The sequence below is a fragment of the Cupressus sempervirens genome, chromosome 4 (genome assembly GCF_028749045.1).
Source record: "Cupressus sempervirens isolate cs-2001-9-10 chromosome 4, ASM2874904v1, whole genome shotgun sequence".
NCBI classification, from domain to species: Eukaryota; Viridiplantae; Streptophyta; class Pinopsida; order Cupressales; family Cupressaceae; genus Cupressus; species Cupressus sempervirens.
The window spans coordinates 432,262,367-432,286,265 of record NC_143121.1 but is presented as its reverse complement, the minus strand read 5'-3'; the positions used below and the strand labels follow the sequence as shown (position 1 = coordinate 432,286,265).

At 37.1% G+C, this 23,899-nt stretch overlaps 1 protein-coding gene across 2 annotated transcripts in view; it reads right to left on the bottom strand.

Annotated features, from left to right (window-relative positions):
* Nucleotides 1–23,899, bottom strand: part of LOC149561869 (peptidyl-prolyl cis-trans isomerase FKBP13, chloroplastic-like) — a 139,107-nt gene that overhangs the window by 32,171 nt on the left and 83,037 nt on the right. For both annotated transcript variants that reach the window (XM_089825398.1, XM_089825399.1), the window contains exons 3-4: nucleotides 8,283–8,343; nucleotides 8,122–8,190 (exon numbers count right to left, since the gene is read on the bottom strand). In XM_089825398.1, the coding sequence (XP_089681524.1) occupies nucleotides 8,122–8,190; nucleotides 8,283–8,343 (130 nt within the window). The remainder of the gene's footprint in view (nucleotides 1–8,121; nucleotides 8,191–8,282; nucleotides 8,344–23,899) is intronic.

Genomic DNA, 23,899 nt, shown 5'->3' with positions numbered 1-23,899 from the left:
AAATTACTTTATAATAAAAGTATAATATAAAATACTATGCTAAATAAATATAAGAACAAAAGTAAAAATATCAATAAAATTGGATGTAATGGAGCAAGTTGTCAAACAAACAAACAAGGAGGATGGAGGCGGATGGAGGTGGGCTCCAGATTGAAAGACACACACCAAGTAAAAGCTTAGTGTTTGCTGTTTAAGCCAAGCGAATAATCTAACATGATCGATACTCTCCTATCTCCATTTCTTTGGTCACATATTTGAGCAGAACCAAGAAAGAAGGGTTGTGGGTTGGGGTAGAATATACCTTTAGATTCAGATACCGCAAGTAGATTTCTATCTATATCTCAACCAATAAAACTAGATTGGAATGCAGTACTGACCAAGTGTCAACATTTGATAGTTTGTGAAGGAATTAAGATTCCCAACCAACACAAATGAATTTTCAGATTGGTCAAAGCGTGTAAAGGATAAGTATTGATGAGCAAGAGCATTTAATGCATGATAAACCGTTGTTGTGAGGTTCTCACACCAACGCCCCAAAACTTTGGGGACCCCCTTTTTTTAATCACCTTGGCAAATTTTTGGATTGTCCAGCAATTTTGATTTTATTTTTTGAGATTTTTTAAGCCATGGACACCTTTAGGCCAGTGGGGAGAGGCTTAGCTAATTTTCACCCGATTCCAACTTGATTTTCTAGAACGACCAATTTCATCCTTAGGCCGGACAAAATTTTCAAAAACAACATTTGGCAGGATAAAATTGCAAAATTTGTACTTAAAAGATTGCTTTTGAAAATTTAGATATAATTGTGTAAATTTGGATAATTTTCAAAAAATGAAATTTTGTTAGATTTGAACTTTTTGGAAAATCTTGATTTTCTTTGGTGAAAAAAAATTCTTTATGAAGATGAAATCAAATTGCAAAATCGATTTTAGACTCTAAAAATGATTTTATTTTTGTAAAAAAAAAAGGGGGCTTAGTAAAATCAATTTGAATTGAATTGCAAAAATTGGCTTTAATGGGTTAAAATTGCCTTGAAAACTTTTTAGCCTTTAATGAAATTTGTAATTTAATATTGAAAAATGGCTTTTGGTTAGCCAAAATCCAATTTTAATGACGTATTAATTACTAAATCCTCATTAAATGGAAGTATTTAACATCTCCAAGGCATTATTTAATTTCTTTTTGCAATGTGGATCTAATTGGCAATTTTTAAAAAAGCAATTTTAATTTTAGCAAAGTTAATATTTAGCTAAGTATTTAATTGTGGGCCATAATTGTGCATTAATTATTGTTTTTCTTGCTCCCAGGGTCCACGTTGGCCAGCTTGGAGGGAGTAGGAAAGTTGGGTACAAGAGGAGGCCCCTCTCCCATTTCCTCCTCACTTCTCACTCTTCCTCCTCAAGGTATTGGCGATTTTAGCAAGAGCAATCCTCTCTTCTTGCTTGGCGAATTTTGTGGGAGCTGAATTTTGTGGGAGCCGAATTTTGTGGAAGGTGAATTTTGTGGGAGCCGAAATTTGTGGGTGCTGAATTTTGTGGGAGCCGAAATTTGTGGAAGATAAAATTCTGATTTTCAAGAGGGGCTGCAATTTTCTCCTACAACTAGGGCCTCAAGATTTGCAAGGGGTTTGAAATTCTCAAAGTCTAATCCTAAATTCCAAAAAGAAGATCCGTCTATTGGTAAAAGTAATTTCAAATCATTTAGAGTTGAAAGGGGTCCTTAAGCTAATTTCCTTCTTTCATTCTTGTCTAGATATTGTCTCCCTTGGTTCTTCTTGCACTCATTGTCCACCACTTTACCATTTCGTAATAGGGCGACGAGATGGAGGATGGTAGTGCAAGCAAGAATCCTAAGGGAACAAACACTAAGAAAGACAAAGAGGATATGATGCCCAAAACAACTTTTTTCTCGAAAATAAGGTAAATAATAGATCCAACTATTGGTAGAGGTGACTTTTAATCATTTAGAGTTAAAAGGGGTCCTTAAGCTGACTTCCTTCTTTCGTTCTAGTCTAAGGATTTCCTCCCTTGGTTCTGCTAGTTTAATTGTCTACCACTTTACCATCCCGTAATAGGGCGAGGAGATGGAGGATGTTAGTACAAGCAAGAATCCTAAGAGGGCAAACACTAAGAAAGACAAAGAGGATATGATACCCAAAACACCTTTCTTCTCAAAAATGAAGCGAATAACCGACACCAATATTGATACAGTAGACATGATACAGGTAAAGGACAGACTAAAGGAAGGACAATCCCCTTTGGCAAAGAAGATATATAGAAGGTGGTTGCACATCACAGCCCAGGCGTCGATACTTCCATTACAACCATGATGAGCAACGTTGGGATGGCACTTGATTTTGAAGACATCAGAGAAGAGGATATCAATGAGACAAGACTTGGATCAAGATTAGACGAGCTAGGAAAGGTTGCTATTAAGAAGAAACATTTGAACACCCTTTCCTCCCTAAGCGCTTTCATTGGATTTGCAAAAGAGTATGAAAAGGATTACGAGAAGACACTGCAAGCAGCAAGCAGCATAGTGAAATCAGCTAAATTCAAGATGAACTATACACCTTGTACTCCCATGGAGGAAGTCAATGAAAGGCTAGCTAAGTTCATTGCCTTAGCTAAAAGAATGAAAGAAAAAGGGAGATTTGTATTAGAAGATCATTTAATGTAAGCCCAAGTGGCAATTTCTCTTTCTTCTAGAATAGGACAAGTGTCTATTTCTGATTGGCCGCCATTTTGGTGCCTTCTCATTGGTTGCCACTTTTACACTTTTTTCATTGGTCCATTGACGAGGTGGCATCTTCTCATTGGTTGATGGGGTGGCAACCCTAATTAGGGTTTCTAGGATTCAATTTGGATCGTCGATTTTGCTTTTGATCTCTACCATCAATTGTAATTTTGGCATTTACAAAAGGCCATTTGCTCTCATTTGTAAGGGTGGGAGAACATTGTTGCATAAGATAATGCCAAAATCGCTTTCTTTCTCATTGTTGTGACTTGCATGGTGATTAAGAGCCTTTGGTATTATTGCATGGTTTCTACTTCCAAATAGTTAGAGTAACATTTGTGAGGGAGTTATGTTGGAGGATTGTTGCCAAGATACTATCAAAATTGTTCTCTATTCATTGTTGTGACTTGCATGGTGGATATACATGATCATTTTGGTGTATTGCATGGTTCTTCTCATCTCTCAAATTAAAGTAGGATTTCATTTCATGTTGTTAGAGTAGAAGTAGATGGCTAATTGTATGGTGATGTTAGTGAATGTTTGATAGGGATCAATACTAGACCACTAGCATCCTAGCGGCTTGTTGGGAAGTCTTGTGTGGCAAACTAGTTTATTTTTCCTTTGAATCATTGCATCTATGAAGGTGGGGCCACTGGTTAGCTTTCATTAGATTCGATCCCTGTCCATTTGCTAACCTTTCCATTCATAGGAGTAGGAGTAGAATAGCGAGTAGTTGGGTAGTCGAATTTCACTCTAAGAAAGTTAGGAAGGTAGAAGTCATTAGAACCATTATTGCCTCCTCACACAATCAACATTAGCTGGCACTACATCCTCCACCGTCACCATCAACATCACCTGGCACTCATACAAAATCATCACCATCTCACCAAAAGCCCAAGTCATCCTCGAATGAATAGTGTAAGGCCGTCTACATGATTACCAGCAAATCACATCGATAAAACAGAGCGAGTATCCACAAGTGTAAGGAATATTGGAGTTATTCTCATATACCATGAGTAATAACTTTTCAAGAGAGGAATTGTATGTTTGATACTCCATATCGGATATCCAATTACTAATATGTTATGTAGTGGTACAAAAACTCACATCAACAACTGTGTCTGAGTGTTTCTAAGCATGAATTCAAAGAGAAGTTTCGAGAATTATTTAGGAGGAGAAAATAAAATTATGGAAAGATTTAATGAATCTGATCTAATCTTAAGATTAATGGTGATGTTTAAGTGACAAAAGATCAAAGCTACTTATTTAAGGAGGCATAAGGATAACCAAGAAAGGTTGGACTAGTTGTTGAATTTGTTGATTGGCGAACTTGAGCAGAAGGCCATGAAGAGCTAAGCATAGGTGAAGTGTGATTGCTTGAAGGGTTTCCAAGCGAATCAGTGATGGAGATGTTAATGGAGGCCAATCAGTGGATTAACAGATGAGCTACACTGTGATCTGTATTTGCAAAGTGAGTTGTATTTATCAGTTCAACCTACTAGTACTTTCTAACCTTTGTATTAGTTAAAATCCTTTAATCAAGGTTGACCTAACAGTCGTTTGTAAATCCTTTAATCAATGTGACGTTCTAATGGGATGTTCTTAAGCCCTTAAATAGGCCACTCCTAAAACGGTGATTAAATCTTTTAACAAGGTCACATCTAATAGTGTGTATTGTAACCTTTAACAAGGTTGACTCTTAACCAAGATCACTTCAAAAGAGTGAAAAGTTGGTAGCATGTTATTGGTGGTTTTTGTCAAATTGGGTTTCCACATTAAATCCTAGAGTTATATTTGTGTGAATGTTATTAGATGCATTTTATTGCTTATAATTTTACATTTTGCAAGTAGGTTACTATTGACACAGTGAACTGCAAGTTTATGTTACTAATAAGTTGATATAGAGACCGAGTGGACTAATGAATAAATTTGAGTTGTTAAAAGTGGTTAAAAGTTTATTTGAAACATTTGAACCTGAGGATTATATTTTATTTGATAAGTTTATTAGGAAATAACTTTAATTTGTCATTTAATAATTTAAATCAATATATATATATATATATCATAACAATTGTATGCTTAGTTTTTTAAACTATTTTTTTTTAATCAAACTATATTTATTATTATCATATATAGTTTATAATATAAAGATTTAAGTCAAATTTTTTAAATAAATATTAAAGATAGTCAATAAAATAATAAAATAAAAATAAGAGAACCAATTTGTGAACTGATCTACGCGAACTTCATTGTTTGAAACAAAGGCTAATTTAAGTTATTTACTAACATTTTACTTCAAGATATTCCTCCTAGTTTGATTGGCTTCCCTTCCTTGTCATCAATTCCAAACTCATTGTCACTTGAAGGCATATTGATGAGCTCTCTTCACGTTGTAGGCATATCAACATTGGTCTGCAATCATCCAGTGAGCAACAATCCATAAATGCCTGAACTAAATATGATCTATAAAGCATCGTTGACACAACACACCAAGCATGTGGTTTGAAGGGTCACAGAGCTCCCAAGAAATTCAAAATTGAGATCCACCGGAAAACATTTTTTCGTCTTCATCCACGGGCAAAATTGAATCTCACCCATGATTTGCTAATTTCAACATAGAATGGACATTAGCGACAACAATCATTCATAAGCTTGGTTCTTTAGTCAGTGGTAACAATTACAATTCATCCTGTTTACATTCTTCTGCACAGGTCCCTAACCCCAATCTCCACACAAGCTCATGCATATTGGAACAATCGAGCTAACACCCAAGCGGACTACAATGAACACTATCTTCACATCTAAGACCTGATATGGCATCTCGCCATCAACGACCCCAACTTCATAGTGATATGAACTCATGCTATCTACAAAGATAATAACGATCTCATTGTTTTCACCATCCAAGCAAGAAATTGACAGAGGTTCACCTCCAATCCACACAAATTGGCATTCATCAGAAGCGCACAATGGAAGTCAACAAGGATCAACAAAAATTTTATAATGCTTCCGATCTCTACTGCAATTTTGTAAATAATTGGGAAACTTGGAAGCATATTTAAACAGCTGAATGATAAAAGTGCATACCTAAAAGATTGCAAAGGAGATTGACAACAAAGCAGATATGTTTGACAGGAGAGCGAGAAGATTTGACACCGAACAAAACTAATGGACATGTGGACTAACATAGACAGGTAAGTGGAGCTAAGATACAGATGTAAAATAGTAATTTGATCAAACACAAACACTGAGATAGAACTACAGTGTAACTAAAGTCTTCCTGCCAAGAGTAAAGAACTTTTGTGGTACATTATTCTGACAAAGGAAGAAAGGAGTTGATTAGCTGCAATGGAGTTTTGTTAGACTAAAGTATTTCTCCACTCGACTTCTACAATAAATGTGAAAAAGCAACAAAGAGCCCTATGATTTAAAAAAACATTTATTAAGCCGTGAGATAGCTAACTAGGTGTGAGACAAATAATTAATCTATTTTGGCATTCCATAGGAGAATTCGGCTTTAATATAACATTATTTTCCCCAATAAAGCCATCAAATAGAAAGAAATCATTACTTTATTAATGACAAATAGCTCCAAGCACCAAATAGGTCCCAGTAAGTGATAATCAAATAGTAGAGACTAAGCTCTTCCCAACAAGCTATCACACATAGGCAAATCGATCTAGATGGAGCTAGAAAACTCCTTATTACTCCAAAATAGCTAAACAATTAGCCTTATTTAAATTATTAAAATGCTAACTTAGGAGAATATTTAAATATATTAAAATATTTCCCAAGTAGCCAAAGAACAACCCAAACACCTCCAAAACATGAAACTTAGTTTGTCACCTACCTGTGACTAATGTTGGACAACCTGGGCCAACTGGCAATCTCACCCTAAAATCTAGGGATACTCCTAAAAAATAGGGAAACATCCAAATCTCCTGAAATTGAGACCATGGGGTGATCTCATAGAGCCTCAACTCTGAAAAATCTCACAACCTCCTAAAAGGTAGGAATTTCCTCCTACAATCAAGGAACTGCGTCCTAAAAAGTAGGAGATTGAGTCTGTCACTCTGAAACTGAGTGCTAATGAATCTACTATGTTGTGTGCATCTTCAGAGTGTGTCAGTGAAGTGGGAGTTTTTCCTAAAATTAGGAGATGTGTCCAATGTCCCCAGTGGTCTCTAGAAGCCTCCTAGACAACTCCCAATCAGTCCCTAAAAATTAGGGATCCTTCCTAAATTTTAGAAACCTGTTGTTGACTGCCCAAACCAGCTTGAAAAGCTCATGTCTGGGTCTATATGTCCTATATGAGTCCCCTACACACTCTATTGGCCCATGGGAACTCCAATAGTAGATCAACCCATGAACAAATGTCTATCATCCTAGAAAGGGGACATTACAAAAGGTTTCTTGTGGCATCTTGCTCCAACGGAAAAAATGCATTCATTAAATTCCTTCCCTTGGCAGTATTAAAGTGTGTGATGGTGAAATGGCATTAGATGGCTTCAAATGCAGAGGCTTCCTTTTGAATGCTTTGTGCCCTAGTGTCTTCAAAGTTCATTTTAAAATGCTTATTTCTAATTCTACCTTGAGCACAAAGACCCCATGTAGTAAATTAGATGCCCAGTAAATGAGATATTAATCTTCTCAACAATCTCTATGAATTGATTTTTTGTTTAATATCTTGGAATCTCCGAAATAATGAAAACCTGAAGTTTATGTGCTCCTAATATGATTACTCTTAAAAAATAGAGAAATTTCATATGTAATCAATCTTGCTCTTGCAGAATAAGGACCATGGGAGAAAGGATGACTGATGAAATATTTGGCACTGCCCAGAACTATTGTCCGTAGTTGGCAATGAAAAAACCCACGCACTTAATCTCTATCCAAATATATCAATGATTTCACATATCAAGGCATCTTGATCTTCAGAAGTTGACAGAATGTTTGAAATCATACTAAAATAGGAAAGGTTATGTATAATCAATATCCATGCTTGTAGCAGAAATTATTATGTTCAGTGATTATGAACACCTCAAAGTTGCCAATCATTGGTAGAGAACACTGAAATGAACATGAGAAGCATTCATGTCTTCAATGGAGAGATTTTAAAATGTTAAGTAGGATGTAAACTCATTTCTTTCACTTATTTAAAATGTTTATTCAAATTGTAAATAGCTTCTAGTTTAGGTAAAGTTATTGTTGCAGATTACAGACCAATATTTTGAAATAAGATTTTCAACATCACAGTGAACAACATTTCAAGGATTTTAAAGACAGACAAGTAAAAAGAATATAAGAAAGTAGAATATGCATACAAAAGAAAGTTCACTTTCTCAAATTTGTCACAATAAAGGAATAAATTTTTGGCAATCTGACCTCCTTTGCATCCTGCACCTCTTACACCATAACCAAGTTCTGGAGGAATCTTCAAAGTCCTTTTGCCACCTATCATAAGAACAAGAAATTCGTAAAAACAAACCCTCTACAACATAACTCCGTCAAAAACATGACTGTATGCAATGCTAGCAAGGTATTACCAGCCAGCATAGGAGGAATTCCAGCACCGCCTATTATTCCTTGGTCCCATCCTTTGATGACCTAGAAAGATGAAAGTGAATAAAAACAAATACAAATAAGCACAGCTTATAATAGTAGTTGGTCATTATCCATAATCCATACAGGCAATACATGGTTAATTTAATGACACAAAAATCCCATGTCCAAACAACTTAGTAAATTATGTCTGTTATTTACTCCCTATTTGCTTTCAAAGTCATTCGAATCTGTAGCTCAGAATGAGTTGCTTTAGAGCTGTTATTATAGTGGATTGTAGTGAACATAAATGTAAAAAGGGAAGTGTTGGAACCACTAGAACAGAACTCAAAACACAAGGATTAGCACAGAGAAATCCAATATGAAAAGCTATGGAAGAGTAAGGTCTTGCCTTCTCTTGCAACAATTTCCTCTGCACCATTACAAGATTATTCTCTTCTTGTGGCCTCCAAGGGCATCGAGAACAAGTATAGTACCCTTAAAGCTTGCTTTATTCAGCAATCTGCTCATATGCACACTCTGATGCACTTACAACTTCATTCCTTGGAATACTTAACCTTGAGTGAGTCTATGAATGAACATTTGAGAGATGGAAGAATAGAAAAAATGAACCAGACAAAGTCCAAAATGCCAACTCAACATGTAGACATATCCTTTACAGCAATCACTCTTCTTTGACTAACAAAACCATGAAAATCACTTCAAAAGGCTTTGTAACATATTCATATGGCTGTTGTCTCAAAAGTCCATTAGGGGTGAGCATCAGATGCTAATGATAAAAGTTTAAGTGTCAGGCATGGTGAGAATGTGAAGTGTCATGATGATTTTTGGTTCTCATTTATGCATGTTTCATTCTCATTGCATGTTTTGTTCCTTTAAAAAGTCATCATTTACGTTGCTATTTCTGTTCTACCAGCCCTATTGACTTCCTTGTAGCCCCTAGCTTTATTGATTCATTTTGTTGGCCTATTGAAAGCCACTAGCTTAACCAACATTTTGTATTGTTGAATCTATTCTCCATCTAAATAAGAGACCAATAACAACTGAGCCAAGTTTCCAATATGGTTGCCAGCATGAGCATGGGTACAAGAATTGGATACAAGTGTAAGGGGGGGGAACCAAAATTCCCTTGGGTGCATGTATATATTTCTATATATTTCTATATATTTGATTACATATACAGAAAATTTAAATAAATATACAGAATTGTAAAACTAAATACATTTGATTGTATGATATTTCAATTGGCATTTAATAGCAATAATTTTAGTTGTCCAAGTTCTTGGTGCTTGTCTCCATTCCCAGACCCTTTCTGCTGGCAGTAAATCTATTGGGCATATGATTCTTTGTCTATGACAGTGGGTCATGTTAAGGTGGCAGCTACATTTAGAAATTGGCCAACTTTAAGGAATAGTGTGCAAGAGAACTCAAATTGAGCTCCTTCCCCATATTTTCAATGAAAGTTTAGTATTAAACTCATTGCAGTTGCTGCTCTGATTGCCCAACGCATAGTTGTGCTCAAATTTTCTCCTTGCAGATTGCAACAGGCTAGTAAGGATTGAATTACGAGGCACTTCACAGGAAAGAAACAAAAATATTGTGCCTTGAACAGTCAAATGGACACTCAATATGTAAGACTGTTTATGACAGAATTTGCAGCCACATACAAGGCAGGTAGTTTAGCAGAAATTCATCAGTTAGCAGAATTATAGCTTCCAACAAGGAGCAAAATATCCATTTCAGTCATGAATAACATTGTTCCTGCATTGGTACATAATGGTCATTTTTCATATCCCTGTTTTCAAGTGTACATCAGAAATTGTGGGCAGTCTGTGGCAGCAGTTAGGATTAGCTGATATTGCAGGGTCTCGAATTGCATAAAAAAAGCAATAAACATTGAGGTCAAATGCCTGTTTTCTGTAGCTTTAAGTACTTTCTGGCACTCAGCACCTTTGGGTATGCCTGGGTACATATCTGGGCACACCCAGGCCTACCCCTGGGCAAACATGTACCGAGTCCGTGTGGGATGCCATAAGGGCATGTACCTGACAACCAAGCAATTGAGGATCCAAGTAAAATTATGGGACATCTAGTTGTTTATAGACTGGAAAATACAAATCGAGTTGACATTGCCCAGTTTAATTGTCATGCAACCATGTTTTCAGAAGCAGCAACTAGAATAATGTTTGTTGAAAATCAGAGGTATCATCAACAAAAAATGTTTGATTTGAATGAGAGATTAAACAGTGCCACATGTGCAGCTCTCCCACAAATTCTACTATCAAAAGAACAATTTGAAAAGAAGTTGCAAGATAGAACAGTTGAGAAAAGAAAGTGGCAGAAGGAAGCATTGGAATAAAAAAACAAAAAGGAAAAGGATCTTATTAAAGATATGAAATTGGCAAAATTCAATATTTTGGTTTACCAGGGCTTGAATAAAAAGTTTGAGAAATTGATGAAGTGTGTTGGTAAGCTCTAAGAAAGACACGACGCTACTAGAAGAGCATTTGCAGAATAGAGAAGGATAGAAATAATACTGAAAAGTATGGTGAAAAACAGACTTGGCATGATGCCAATTTTAACTGTTCTTGTGAAACAAAAGGATATTTTGATCTTTATTTTTTGCAACATTTGGTTAATATTGGCAATGAGTTAAAGATGATCAGAAGTATATTGAGACATCATAAAAGGCTCCCCTCACACCTTGTGAATGGGCTAAAACATGTAAAATTTTGAAAGTCCGCGCTGGGCGTGCAACGTGTCTAAAGTTATCAGCCTCATTCCCATTGTTGCCGTGTCCATTATTACCATTAATGTTATTCTCAGGACCATTGTTGTTGCCTTGGCCTCCATGGTTATTGTTTCCCCCGTTGTTATTGTTTCCCTCGTTGTTATTGTTTCTGTTGTTGGCATCACTTGGATTAATATTGACACCCATTTGTCTAGCCATGAGCTGCAACATCATGTCCATTCGCCTATTCTGCTCCTGCTGCATACGCTGCCCCTGCTCTAATTTATCTAGTAACTGTCGGAACAGTGCCTCCCCCTGATCTGGACCAGCATTTCTACCTCCGCCTAATCCTGTATTCCTGTCATCTCGATCACCCATATTATTGTCCTGATCAAAGAATATCTCCTCTGTGTCTGTATGGTTGGGTTCAATGTCCACCTGCATGGATGTACTAGACTGTTTGTTTTGCAAGTCTGAAATCCTATTTTGTCTTGCTCTGGTATCACGGAAATTATAAGACCCCTGTCGCATGCTCAAAGATAAATGCTTAGCCTGTGTTTTTTATTTATTTCTGATTTTAGTGTTTTGACATTTCGTCAAACACTTTTTCCCTCTATCCGGCTGTTCCAAATTCCCTATAAGACCTCCACAGGATGGCAGGACTTATAGCTCTGATACCACTGTAATGGGCACCCCTAAATGTCCCAAAAAACTAAACCAAATTGCTGAAAGGAATTATGTCAAACAGTTTGCATTCAACTTATTATTTCTCCGTTTAATGTTTTAAACCCCTTATAACTCCGGAAATCAAACGTTTATTGTTTGTTGTGTTTCGTGCATGGAATTGGTATCATACAACATAAACAAGAAAGAAACTACAATGATATGCAAAGTGGAAATGAAATGCTGCTAATAAAATGTTATTTTCAGAATTCATAAAACCAAATACATAGCAGATTTATCAACTCACTAATTACTTCAGCAGTATTGACATAATACTCCAGCCCATGCTTACGAACTTGCTGCTACAATACTTTGTCCTTCAATCAGTCCACTACCTTCATAATACCATTCCCTCCAAGCGGCATAAGCGTCGGACAAGTAGTGAAGAAGATATGAGCAAAATACCAAATCTGCCTGTAGCCGGAAATGCAACTACACGGCCTGATAATGAAGCCAATAACAAAGAATTCCAAAGGCCAAACCCCAAGGGAATGACATCTAGAATGTTACAAGAGAGGATAGACGTCCTCAAATGCCAAGAACGGAGCTGCAACTCACACACCAATTTCTTCTCATATTCAACCTGTCTAATGAAGCCACAAATGCTTCTTTTTATTCTATTCCCAAGGGTCCGTTCAACTCATATGGGCAATGTGGGATAAAAGATGTGTAATATAAAACATATATTAAAATACCCCTTATGTCTACCTTGGGTACACATCACCATAAAATAAATATTAAAGTAACACTTTAATATTTTACAATTAAATTAGACGTTACTTTTAATAAAACTTCAGGCATTAAAATGTATTAGCAATCGAACTCCGAATAATGCAAGTGATAGCTCATCGGAAAGCTCTCACCGAGGAGTATCGAATCCAATCACCAAAATTGACCTGCACTGTGTCCTATCGACTTACTAAAAATAGTAAGTATGCCTGAAACTGAGTAAATCAACTTCGTTTTGGCCCAAACTGGAAATGACTAGGCCAAAACACTCCAAGATCTCATTAAACCCTTCGTTAGCCCTCGGGACCATGTAGAACAAGGCTAACGCACACACACTTGGTCAACTGCTAAAATGGGGACATTACACTCAGTGCCTTGGTTACATCCTCAGCACTTACGTGGTGTTCTCCTTGTTTCTTGCATTTGTACTTGTTTGTTCCAAACTTCCAACCATGATCAGTTCATGGGATGAAGAATCCTCATCAAATTCTGCACCATTTCAGTTCCAACATTCCCTTAAAGCAGCGTAAATATTTTGTCTCATACTCCATCAAAGATGCCTTTTGGCATATTCTCTTGTTTTGAGCGCTTGTCAAAAGAGAAATCGACATGTGTACAAGGCCTGATGCTTGTTACCCCCTTGTTTTATAAAAGGGATTTCAGGGCCATCATAAAGGGTTCTGAGTTTGTGTTTTGGGCTGCAGCAGAGTGTAGTGTCTAACTTAGGGTCACAGAAGAATTTTGTACAGCATAATTATAATATTTGAGTATCAATATCAAGTCAGCTTCTGAAAAAAAAACGAAATTTGTGCAGAATTTTCTCCATGAATATACACCTGAATTTATATAAATACAAATATCAAGGGTGTTTCTAGATTTATATTTGCAGCATTGTTACTGTGATGTGTGCTATGTTTATTGCTTTATTTCAATGAAAGAACTAAGTGCTTTATGTTTAAACATTTCAAAGTAGATTTATGTGTATATCCTAGACCTAAAGTAAAATTCTCTAAAGTTCACATTGTTGGACTTTAAAAAAAATAGAGTTTTGAAGGCCCTGGTTGAACAGATTGATTTGCATAATCAGAAATACCCCTGGAGAAATCTTTCTAAGTAGCCCTCTTGGAGAGTTAATAATCATACACTCACAAATTGTCATACCACATCACCTTGGGATTATGTTCACCACCAATCAATAAGCCCATTTGTCCATTTGGAAGCCCATATGATCAGGTTTGATATATTTTTTAAGTGCTCATTTGGAGAGGTTTAAAAATGTTAACAATATGTGCATTTCCAGCTGTCCAACTGGCCTCCTTTAGAAGCATGCTTTTCACATACTATTGACTTTCATGACAAATTAAATATTTCACTATATTATAGACATGGAAAATAGCCTTCCTTCCCATTCTCAGGCCATACTCAATTCATTTGACCTATTTGCCAGGTTGTTCCCCAAAGGAGTTTTATTCAGGCTTGAATGTTGCATGCTTTCAGAAAAGTTAGATTGCCTACTTTAGATGCCTAGTTCTTTCGCCCAGCTGGGTGTCAGGTTGAAAATTCCATTCCCCTATGATGTAATCGTGAGAAGAGCACCCATATCCATTCTATGACCTGGAGACATCTGTTTGATACATTTACCAGGCCTAATCTAAACAGGATTTATTAAAATTTCAGAGTGCACAGTGATAGATTTCTCTGAGAGGCAGGCTTTGCATATTAATATTTCCATGCCAGATGAATTTCATGATGAACAAATGGGTTCTTTATATTGTCTACATCTAAATATACCATCAAGATCAGTGGCAAGGCTTCTGGACATTATTTGGTAATTTTTCAGAACCAATTCCAAAAGCAGTTTTTATTGATTTTTTCACTTTAAGGTGTCTTCCAGGTAGCCAACTTTTTGGACTAACATTTTGGGGTCAGATGGAGGTCATGATGGGTAAGTTGGTTATCTGGATTCTGTGCATGTAAATGTACTAGCATAAAATTGCCAGAGTTTCAAGAATTGGTTTGCTATTTTTAACGGGTCCAATCCAAATCAGCTTTTTAGTGTTTTCACATCTGCATTTATACAGTGTTTTAAAATAAGTTTGATCGGTAATATCTTACGCATGGAATTGAATCAGACAAAATCCTTGTGTGCACATGCTCATTGTGCTTGACTAAATCAGTATGCCAGTTGATAGATTCTCAGGGTTTGATTTAGCATTTTTTCAAGTCAAATTCTTGGCAGGGTTTACAAATGTCAATACACTAGGTCACAGAAAGAATAAAATGGCATATATTTGGTGTAACAAACGGTTTTTCTTAACAAAAACAAAGACAGTTTATAAAGAATTTTCCCAACATTCATTGAACAGATAACTGTATTCCTTTTCATATGACATTAACTGTCTCAACTATCAATGATTACTGAAATATCCATGTTCAACTGAGACAACCATGTCAATGAACAACTGAAATAACTAATTTATCAATTAACTGAAAATAATTGTATCTATGATCAACTAAAATAACTAGATTAACGATTAACTGAAAATAACTGTATCCATGATCAACTGAAATAACTAGATTAACGATTAACTAAAAATAACTATATCCATGATCAACTGAAATAACTAGATTAATGATTACTATATTTTCTATTTACAAGTAAATGCTTATCATGGAAAGAAGGAAAGAAACATACAAGTATCATTTGGTGGGTCTCTAGCTAGTTGTGCAAGCCTTAGCTTTCGTTAAGAGAAGAAGCATTGACTTAGGCTTAACCTCCCAACCTCAGACCATACTTATCCCCACACAATCTATTGAATTAGAAAGGCCCTCCCTACCCCAAGATCGGGCTTGGGATACTCTTAGTCTAGCCACCTGAGCATTCTAATGTTTAGATTGTCTACACAGTTATGGACGGACATGTCTGCATAACTAGCACCACTGACATCAAGTGATCAATAGATGGCAAACATGCCTTTAAACTACCTTGACCAAGGTTTTCTAATGGGTTCAATGACCCGATCACCACCACTCGACTTGACAACAAGAAACATTATTAGGGACGAGCATGAGCTATTAAGTAAGATTATTTAATTATATTAAATGTATCAAGTCTGATTTCACTTTCTTTATGCTTGCAAATTCTATCTCACCTCTTCACCTTTTCCGTGGCTAAACAACCGGTGAATCCTAGGTGTTCGAAATTTCAGAGCAAACGACGCTTATTGGTTCATGAAGATTATATAGTTCTAGCATGTCACAATCTATGATTTAAATGATTATATTCTTTAAAAGAATAACTGCAAAAATAACTATCATCCAATTCCAATGTCTATAGGCAAAAATAACATATGATTCCATGTTATAAACACTTTACTATGCTTTTTGGTAAGCAACTGTAATGTTTTTGTTATAAAATAAATAATAAATTAAACTTTTGTAATGGGCCTATTGATTTAATGTGTCTCGGACCCATTTTTATTTTTGTCTTTGAAGTTTGTGTCGCCGTCGGCTATCTTTGTACACCCTCGGAAGGGTTTCCCGACAGGTATTTAAGCACAGCCTGTAGGAAGTCTATAGGTATGCTTTTGGATTATATTTCTTTGTACTGCGAATTCCTGTTGGAGTTCTGGATTGTTCGCCATTTCGGAAGTGAAAGATCTTCCCTATTTGGCTCATGTGGTTTTAGTGGGATTCAACCCTCACCCTATTCCGTTGTTGCATGTATTACTTCGCTTAGATTTAGTAAATCGGAGCATTATCTTCTGGCAATTATTATTCGTATTCAAATCTCTATTATTGTGGTTTTCATCAGAATCTATTGTGTTTGTGTATGAACCAAGATTATATTCTGTGTTAAGTCGGATATCTAACCCATCTCCATACTACCTCTTCCTTACGGCCTTCACCCTCATTACACCTCGCCGTACATTGCTCCTGAACAGCCTGCCACCCCTCTTCACACCGTACTCCTTCTGCAATCACCATACGGCCCCTCTTTAAGCCATTGTACGGCTTTCCCCTTACCCGCCGTACGAACTCCTATTGCACAACCTTCCATACGGACTTCTACCGTATGGCTCACACCTATTCCCTACACCACTGTACGGCATACGATTAGGCTTCTTGGCATATGGGTTATCAACACACAAGCAAGTAAAATAGCGTACAAATTCCAGTCGTACGAACATCTCTCTCCTTCCATTCACCCTCCCCTCTAATCCATACGGTTATACCCGACATTTGGAATTGTTACTCAACACTGTATGGTTACTATACACTACTCCGTGCACCATTTAAGCCACTACTCAACCCTCCTATCTCCAAACCAGGGCTTCGAAACATTAAAGTGGTATCAAAGCGCTTCAACCCTGCCAGCCTATGAACAATGAATGAGAGTTTATAGCCGAAAGAGGACACATTCAATTGATCGAATGGTTGATGACCAGGAACCGACCGCTGCCGAACTTGTAGCACTACTGAGGGAACTTGCCAGGAATCAGGCACAGATCACTAATATGCAGCCATTCATGGAAGAAACTCTCAAGAAGTTGGCAGAGAACAAAATATCTAAAGAACAAAATGGTCACAATGTAGACTCGGTGTTGGGTAAATCAAGCCCTCAGCCAACACACTCTCGACCTTCCATGCCGACTTTTCCACCACGGACGGAGGCACAACACGGAGGGAGACAACCAACCTTCGAAGAGATGAGCGAAGACTAGAAGAATGCAAACTTTGAAGAAGATATATCCTACAAAGATTACGCAGATCTGAGAATGAGATATTCGGAAGGCAAAAACAGAGGATTCTTTAATGATGATCTTAGAAGGAAGTTGAGTAAGGTAAATCTGTCTCCATTTGACGGATCGGGTTCCATATCTACGCAAGCGTGGGTAATGAAAGCCGATACCTACTTCCAGCTGAATCCTATGCCAGAAGAAGCAATCAAATTTGCCACACTGCACTTGGAGGGAGCTGCACATGAATCGTGGCACCACGGCACCATCACATTAGGACATGATCAAATAAATACTTATGCAGAATTCATGGAGAAATTAATAGAACGATTTGATGCTAAAGACCTGGAGCTCAATTTCAAAGATTTGGCGAAACTGAGACAAACTAGATTGGTCGATCGGTTCATTGCGAAATTTTTAAAACTTTCTATTTTGGTCACGAACATTTCCGAAAGGAGATGGGTAATGCTCTTCATGGACGGACTAACAGAACCTCTAAAAGGTTGGGTAAAGGGGTTCAATCTTGTCACCTTGTCGGAAGCAATCAATAAAGCACGGAGTATGTCATGTCCCCAATTTTTGCCCTTCCTTAGTGACAACATTTCTAGCAGGGTTGGTCTATTATCTAGTTCCCATAGGCCAGCAGAGCATAGAGGGAACCAACCCAGGGACTTTGAGAGTCATGCATGAGCTTCCCAAGTAATTTGGAGCAGTAGACAATAGTTTCCTACAATTTAGGAGGGATTCCTAATTTGTAGGGATTGACTAGGAGTGATCTAGGAGGCATTTGGAGACCTCGGCGAATGTTTTGAAGACTTAGAGTGCATCTCCTATTTTTTAAGAGACATGCCTATTTTTTAGGAGGAACTCCCAGTTCAGTGACAGTTCTCTCAGAGGAGCACACAGCAGGGGAGTCATTGGGACTCAATTTTGGTTGATTGGGGCTGTCTCCTACTTTTTAGGAGCATCCCTAGATTTTAGGGATGGACTACCAGTTGACACATCTTGTCCGGCATCAGTCACAGACAGGTGACAACGTCAGATTCATGTTTGATTGGTCATTTTGGGCCTTTTGGGAACATTTACGAAATATTTTAATATATTTAAATATTTCCTAAGTTGGTGATTAAATAAATTAAAATAAGGTTAATAGTATAACCATTTTGGAGTAATAAGGGGATTTTGGCTTCAGTTGATCAGGTACACCTCTGTGTTATAGCTCGTCGGAAAGGTCTCGAATTATTATACATGATTTTTACCATCTGTAGACTTTTTGGTGCCTATAGCTATGGAATTTTAATAAAGTAATATTTTTCCTATAGCATGGACGACTTTAATTGGGAAAATGTTATTTATTATATTTTATTTAAAGGGCAAAGTGTAATTTCCCTTTAGGGTTCAATTTACAATTGGAAGGGGATATAAGGAGATGGAGACCTAATTTCTTATTATCTTTGGCATATTGAAAAACTTGTTTTTGTGAATTGCCTCTAAGAGAGCAATTCTTCATCTGGGACGCAAACCCCAAGTTCTGGATTGGCTGGGATGTAGCCCTCAGCAGTTATTGGCATTGGATTCTTCAGACAGTGTGCATTGCTATCAGGGATAGAGTACACCATTCTTTATTATGGATTCAGGTTGCAAATTTATGGTTTTAGCGTTACAGATTGATTCTTTCAGCTGGGACGTGATTCCTTGCAGTCTTACGGCTGCCATTTGCAGCAATTTGGCATCATTGTTGGATGTAAGCTCCTTGGAACTGCATTGGATTTATTATTTGGCTTTATAAATCAGAAAATCTGCCTGGTACGATTTATAGCAATTCTGATTTGGTTCTATGTTCTTATTTATTTTCAATCTCCTCTCATGTTTATTGTTCATTATTCATTACTATTGTGAAAACTATCAAAAAACACAAAACAAAAACAAAACCTTCTGCAACTTCTGTTTATTTTCAAAGACCATCAAAGAAATCACAGGAAAATATAGTTTATTAATTTAAAAACTACAGCAGATCAGCAAGGGCATCTATCAGGAATCTTTCAGTGGTATCAGAGCCTACATCCTGCCAGCCTGTAGGGTTTGTGAGAAATTGTCACAACAGATTTTGGCATTTGGGTATTGGATAAAAAGTTTTGATAATTCATTTCAGCATCTGGGTACTAGCTAAAAGGTTTTGATAATTCGTTTTGGCATCTGGGTATTGGATAAAAGGTTTTGATAATTCATTTCAGCATTTGGGTACTGGCTAAAAATTTTTGATAATTCATTTTGGCATCTGGGTACTAGATCAAAAGTTTTGATAATTCATATTAGCTGTACAGGGTCAATTTTTGCTCTGGCATGTTAGTTTCAGTTGGTCAGCATGGTAATTCATTATGGCAAAATTGTTAAGAGATATAACCCTGTGGAAAGAATGGGAACAGTCACAACAAAAATTCAAGCTTCAATTGCAGCAGTTCAATGATTCTATGTCAAGGAAATTTGGACATGCTAGTGGATCATCATCTTCTTCTAGAAAGGATCCATTGCCACTAGACAGGAAAACGGAAGTAATTAGCATACTTGAGGAGTATAATACTCTTCCTCAATATGTTAGGGAGAACTTTCATTTCAAAGATTGCATTGACATGCATCCAAAAATTTGTCATAAGGTTAAGCTTGCAAAAAAGGAATACCATGCCATAGTTGATGATATGTTTTCATGTGAGAAAGAAGATTTGTGTCAACCTATCCATGTTCATGATAAAAACACCATAATGGATCAGTCACTTGCAAGGTATGCAGAAGAAAGGCATGAAGATGTGTTATCATTTGAGTTGCAGCCTATGAAAAACAAAAATCAGTCATCATGTGGGATTCCTAAAGAAGAAATAACTCTAGATCAGGAGGAGACACATAGCACACCATTGATTCATCAAGTCGATCACAAAATGGAAGAGATTACAATCATGGATCAGTCCATTAGGGATGCTGAAAGCATGTTTCCAAGGTCTGATACCTATTGTAATTTTTGCAACAGTAGCTCTAGTCATGTGGTATCATCCATTTCACATGAAAGTAATGAGGTTGTTCAATCTTCCTATGATGGTACTCAGGTTAAGTGTGTTGCACATGAGATTTATATTGTTGATTCAAACCACAAAGGTTTTGATTGTGTTTACCCCACCTTGGAAGACGTGAAAATGGCTCAAGAGACGTGCAATGGATGGTCACATAGAGCTAAGAAGGCCAAGATGCTTGCTGCCCAAGCAAGACAACATTTACAAGAGGTCAAGGAAAGATGCAATCAACTTGATAATGCAAGAAGACAAAGAGAGTCATACATTAGATCCTTATTTCTTCCAAGGGAAGAAAGTGAAGATGTTGAGCATACAAGGGAAGAGCTTCTTGAGGTAAGGCCACAAGAAGAGCATGTTGAGATGTGTGAAGAGGAAAAGAGTTATGATTTAGAAAACTCAGTTTGGTCTAGTTTGCATCATGAAGTTTATGACGTTCCTCTTTTAAAAAGCCCCTTAAAGGCTCCAAACAATGATGATTTTAGTTTCACACTTGATGGACCAGCCACAAGTGTTATTTTCATTTGTGTGGAATGGAACATTATTGATTCTGATTTGGTTACTCATGCATCATCTACAATGGAAGGACAATTGTTAAGATCATATGAAGCATCTTGTCTTAAAGAGATGATTAAAGAGACTAAGAGGCTACTTACTAAGAAGATATTGCATTTTGATAATGTTTGGTTTGTTTGACATACTACACCTTGGAGTTTGTTAGTAATGGAAAACAGATCAGTTATGAAGATAGAGGTATGGATCAGATTTTGGGCAGCTAAGGCAGTTAATGGGACATGTTATATTCGTTTGAACACACCCCATGGACAGGCACCTTTAGAGGAGTCACCTACCTTGGAAGGAGAGGCAAGAGAAGACGGCAAAAACATTGTGAAAAAGTATGAACATAATTCTGATTTTCTGACTTTGAACAGCAATTCTCTTTCATCTCATGAGTCAAACTTTGAACCTTGGGTTGGTTACATTCAAGTTTGGGTGTTCAAATGTGAAGTTGATCCTTCCTTACTAAGAGTTGATGATATATTAAGTTGCATACCTAGTGGACCAGCCACAAAGAGCTTGTCTTTGTTGAGAATTAGAAACATCTCTCATTCATCAATGGGTTTATCACCTCTTCCATATGATAGGGCAGCGATGTACCTTTTGATTGAAGATTCAGACTTTTTAAATATTACATTGGGCCTTCAAGATCAAAATATAAGGGACTTTGTTGGTTACATGGTTAAACAAAACATTTACTTAACAACCTTTAATGAAGGCACACTAATTTGTGGAAATATAGGTAAAGTTGCAGTAGCTGTTTGGAGGACTTGGAAAAGTATTCAACAAACTTTCCTTGCCGATGATTGGCTCATTTGTGAATTCCTAACAGCATTGGTTGTTGGTAGTAATTGTGGCTTCATTTGGAGTGAAGTTCTTAGTTGGTTAGATGAGGTATAGTTTCACAACAGCAACATAATGAGTATCAACATGCTGGAGGGATGTGTTAGTGCAAAGATTTGGGATCTTGGCATCAACATGTGTTGGGCATTTCTTCAGTGTATTCATGTTGAGTTGCTTCACTTTTGGTATACAGATGTTTACATCAGAGTAGCACAGTGGTTGGGTGGAGCAACATTTCTCAGATTGATATGGGATTCAAGAATTGATAATCCTACAATGTTAGGTACAAATGACACATGCTTTGGTTTTTCTCATGATGGCATACATACTTCATCTTCGAGTTTGTCATCTACATCCATTGATATGGTAGTGGTATCCTTGTTGATTGGTGATTCCATAGTCTTCGATTCCTTATGGACTAGTGGCTGTCCAAGCTGGAATCGTTTACTACTTGACTTGGCATTGACTACATCCATGATTCAATATGAGGGCATTGAGGAGTGTTTCTTTGGCACATTTCTTGTTTGGCATTGGTATGATGACGTCTATGATATCATTCAAGTTGCTGGTCAGAATTATAGCAGCATTGTTAGGTGGTCATGTCAATTGGAATACTGGTTTATGGGAGTTCACTTTCACACCTTGCTGGTCTGCTTCATTGTATGTATGTTTCATGGAGTGCGGTTGAGATACTTCTTCATCTCATTCAGTACATTTGGTATTTTGGTTTGGGATCCGGGCCCTGGTCTCATTGATACATTGGTGCTTCAAGGTCCTAATGAATTGCTTCACAACTTGTGGTTCACTAATATTTATATCAGAATGACAAAGCGTCAACATAGCGGTTCTCTTTTGAGGTAGATTTGGAATCTTGGAATCACTTGGATTTGCAGTTCAATAGTTGAGGATGTGGAAGCCAATGTAGGCTTACTAGAGTTTCCGCCTTTAGTGTTTCAGTTTGGTTCTTTCAGAGAGCAGTTCATTGAGGAGTTGACAGAGTTGGTACAGTATTTGATTGCTCTTCCTTCAGGGGGTTTTCAGGAGGTTACTTGTTTAGGTGCAGTGCAGGACAATGTTTCTAGAAGATGGAACTACAAACCTTCCAGGATGGCTTGGGACCCTGGGATCATTCTTAGTTATGGTATGGACTTGCTTGATGTTTGTGGAGTTGGATTGACATTGCTCGAGGACAAGCAATCTTTGGGAAGGGAGGACTGTCATGTCCCCAATTTTTGCCCTTCCTTAGTGACAACATTTCTAGCAGGGTTGGTCTATTATCTGGTTCCCATAGGCCAGCAGAGCGTAGAGGGAACCAACCCAGGGACTTTGAGATCATGCATGAGCTTCCCAAGTAGTTTGGACTAGTAGACAACAATTTCCTAAAATTTAGGAGGGATTCCTAATTTGTAGGGATTGACTAGGAGTGATCTAGGAGGCGTTTGGAGACCTCGGCAAACGTTTTGAAGACTTAGAGTGCATCTCCTATTTTTTAGGAGGAACTCCCAGTTCAGTGACAGTTCTCTCAAAGGAGCACACAGCAGGGGAGTCATTGGGACTCAATTTTGGTTGACTGGAGCTGTCTCCTACTTTTTAGGAGCATCCCTAGATTTTAGGGATGGACTACCAGTTGACACATCTTGTCCGGCATCAGTCACAGACAAGTGACAAGGTCAGATTCATGTTTAATTGGTCATTTTGGGCCTTTTGGGACCATTTGGGAAATATTTTAATATATTTAAATATTTCCTAAGTTGGTGATTAAATAAATTAAAATAAGGTTAATAGTATAACCATTTTGGAGTAATAAGGGGATTTTGGCTTTAGTTGATCAAGTACACCTATGTGTTATAGCTCGTTGGAAAAGTCTCGAATTATTATACATGATTTTTGCCATCTGTAGACTTTTTGGTGCCTTCAGCTATGGAATTTTAATAAAGTAATATTTTCCTATAGCATGGACGACTTTAATTGGGAAAATGTTATTTTATTATATTTTATTTAAAGGGCAAAGTGTAATTTCCCTTTAGGGTTCAATTTACAATTGGAAGGGGATATAAGGAGATGGAGACCTAATTTCTTATTATCTTTGGCATATTGAAAAACTTGTTTTTGTGAATTGGCTCTAAGAGAGCAATTCTTCATCTGGGACGCAAACCCCAAGTTCTGGATTGGCTGGGACGTAGCCCTCAGCAGTTATTGACATTGGATTCTTCAGACAG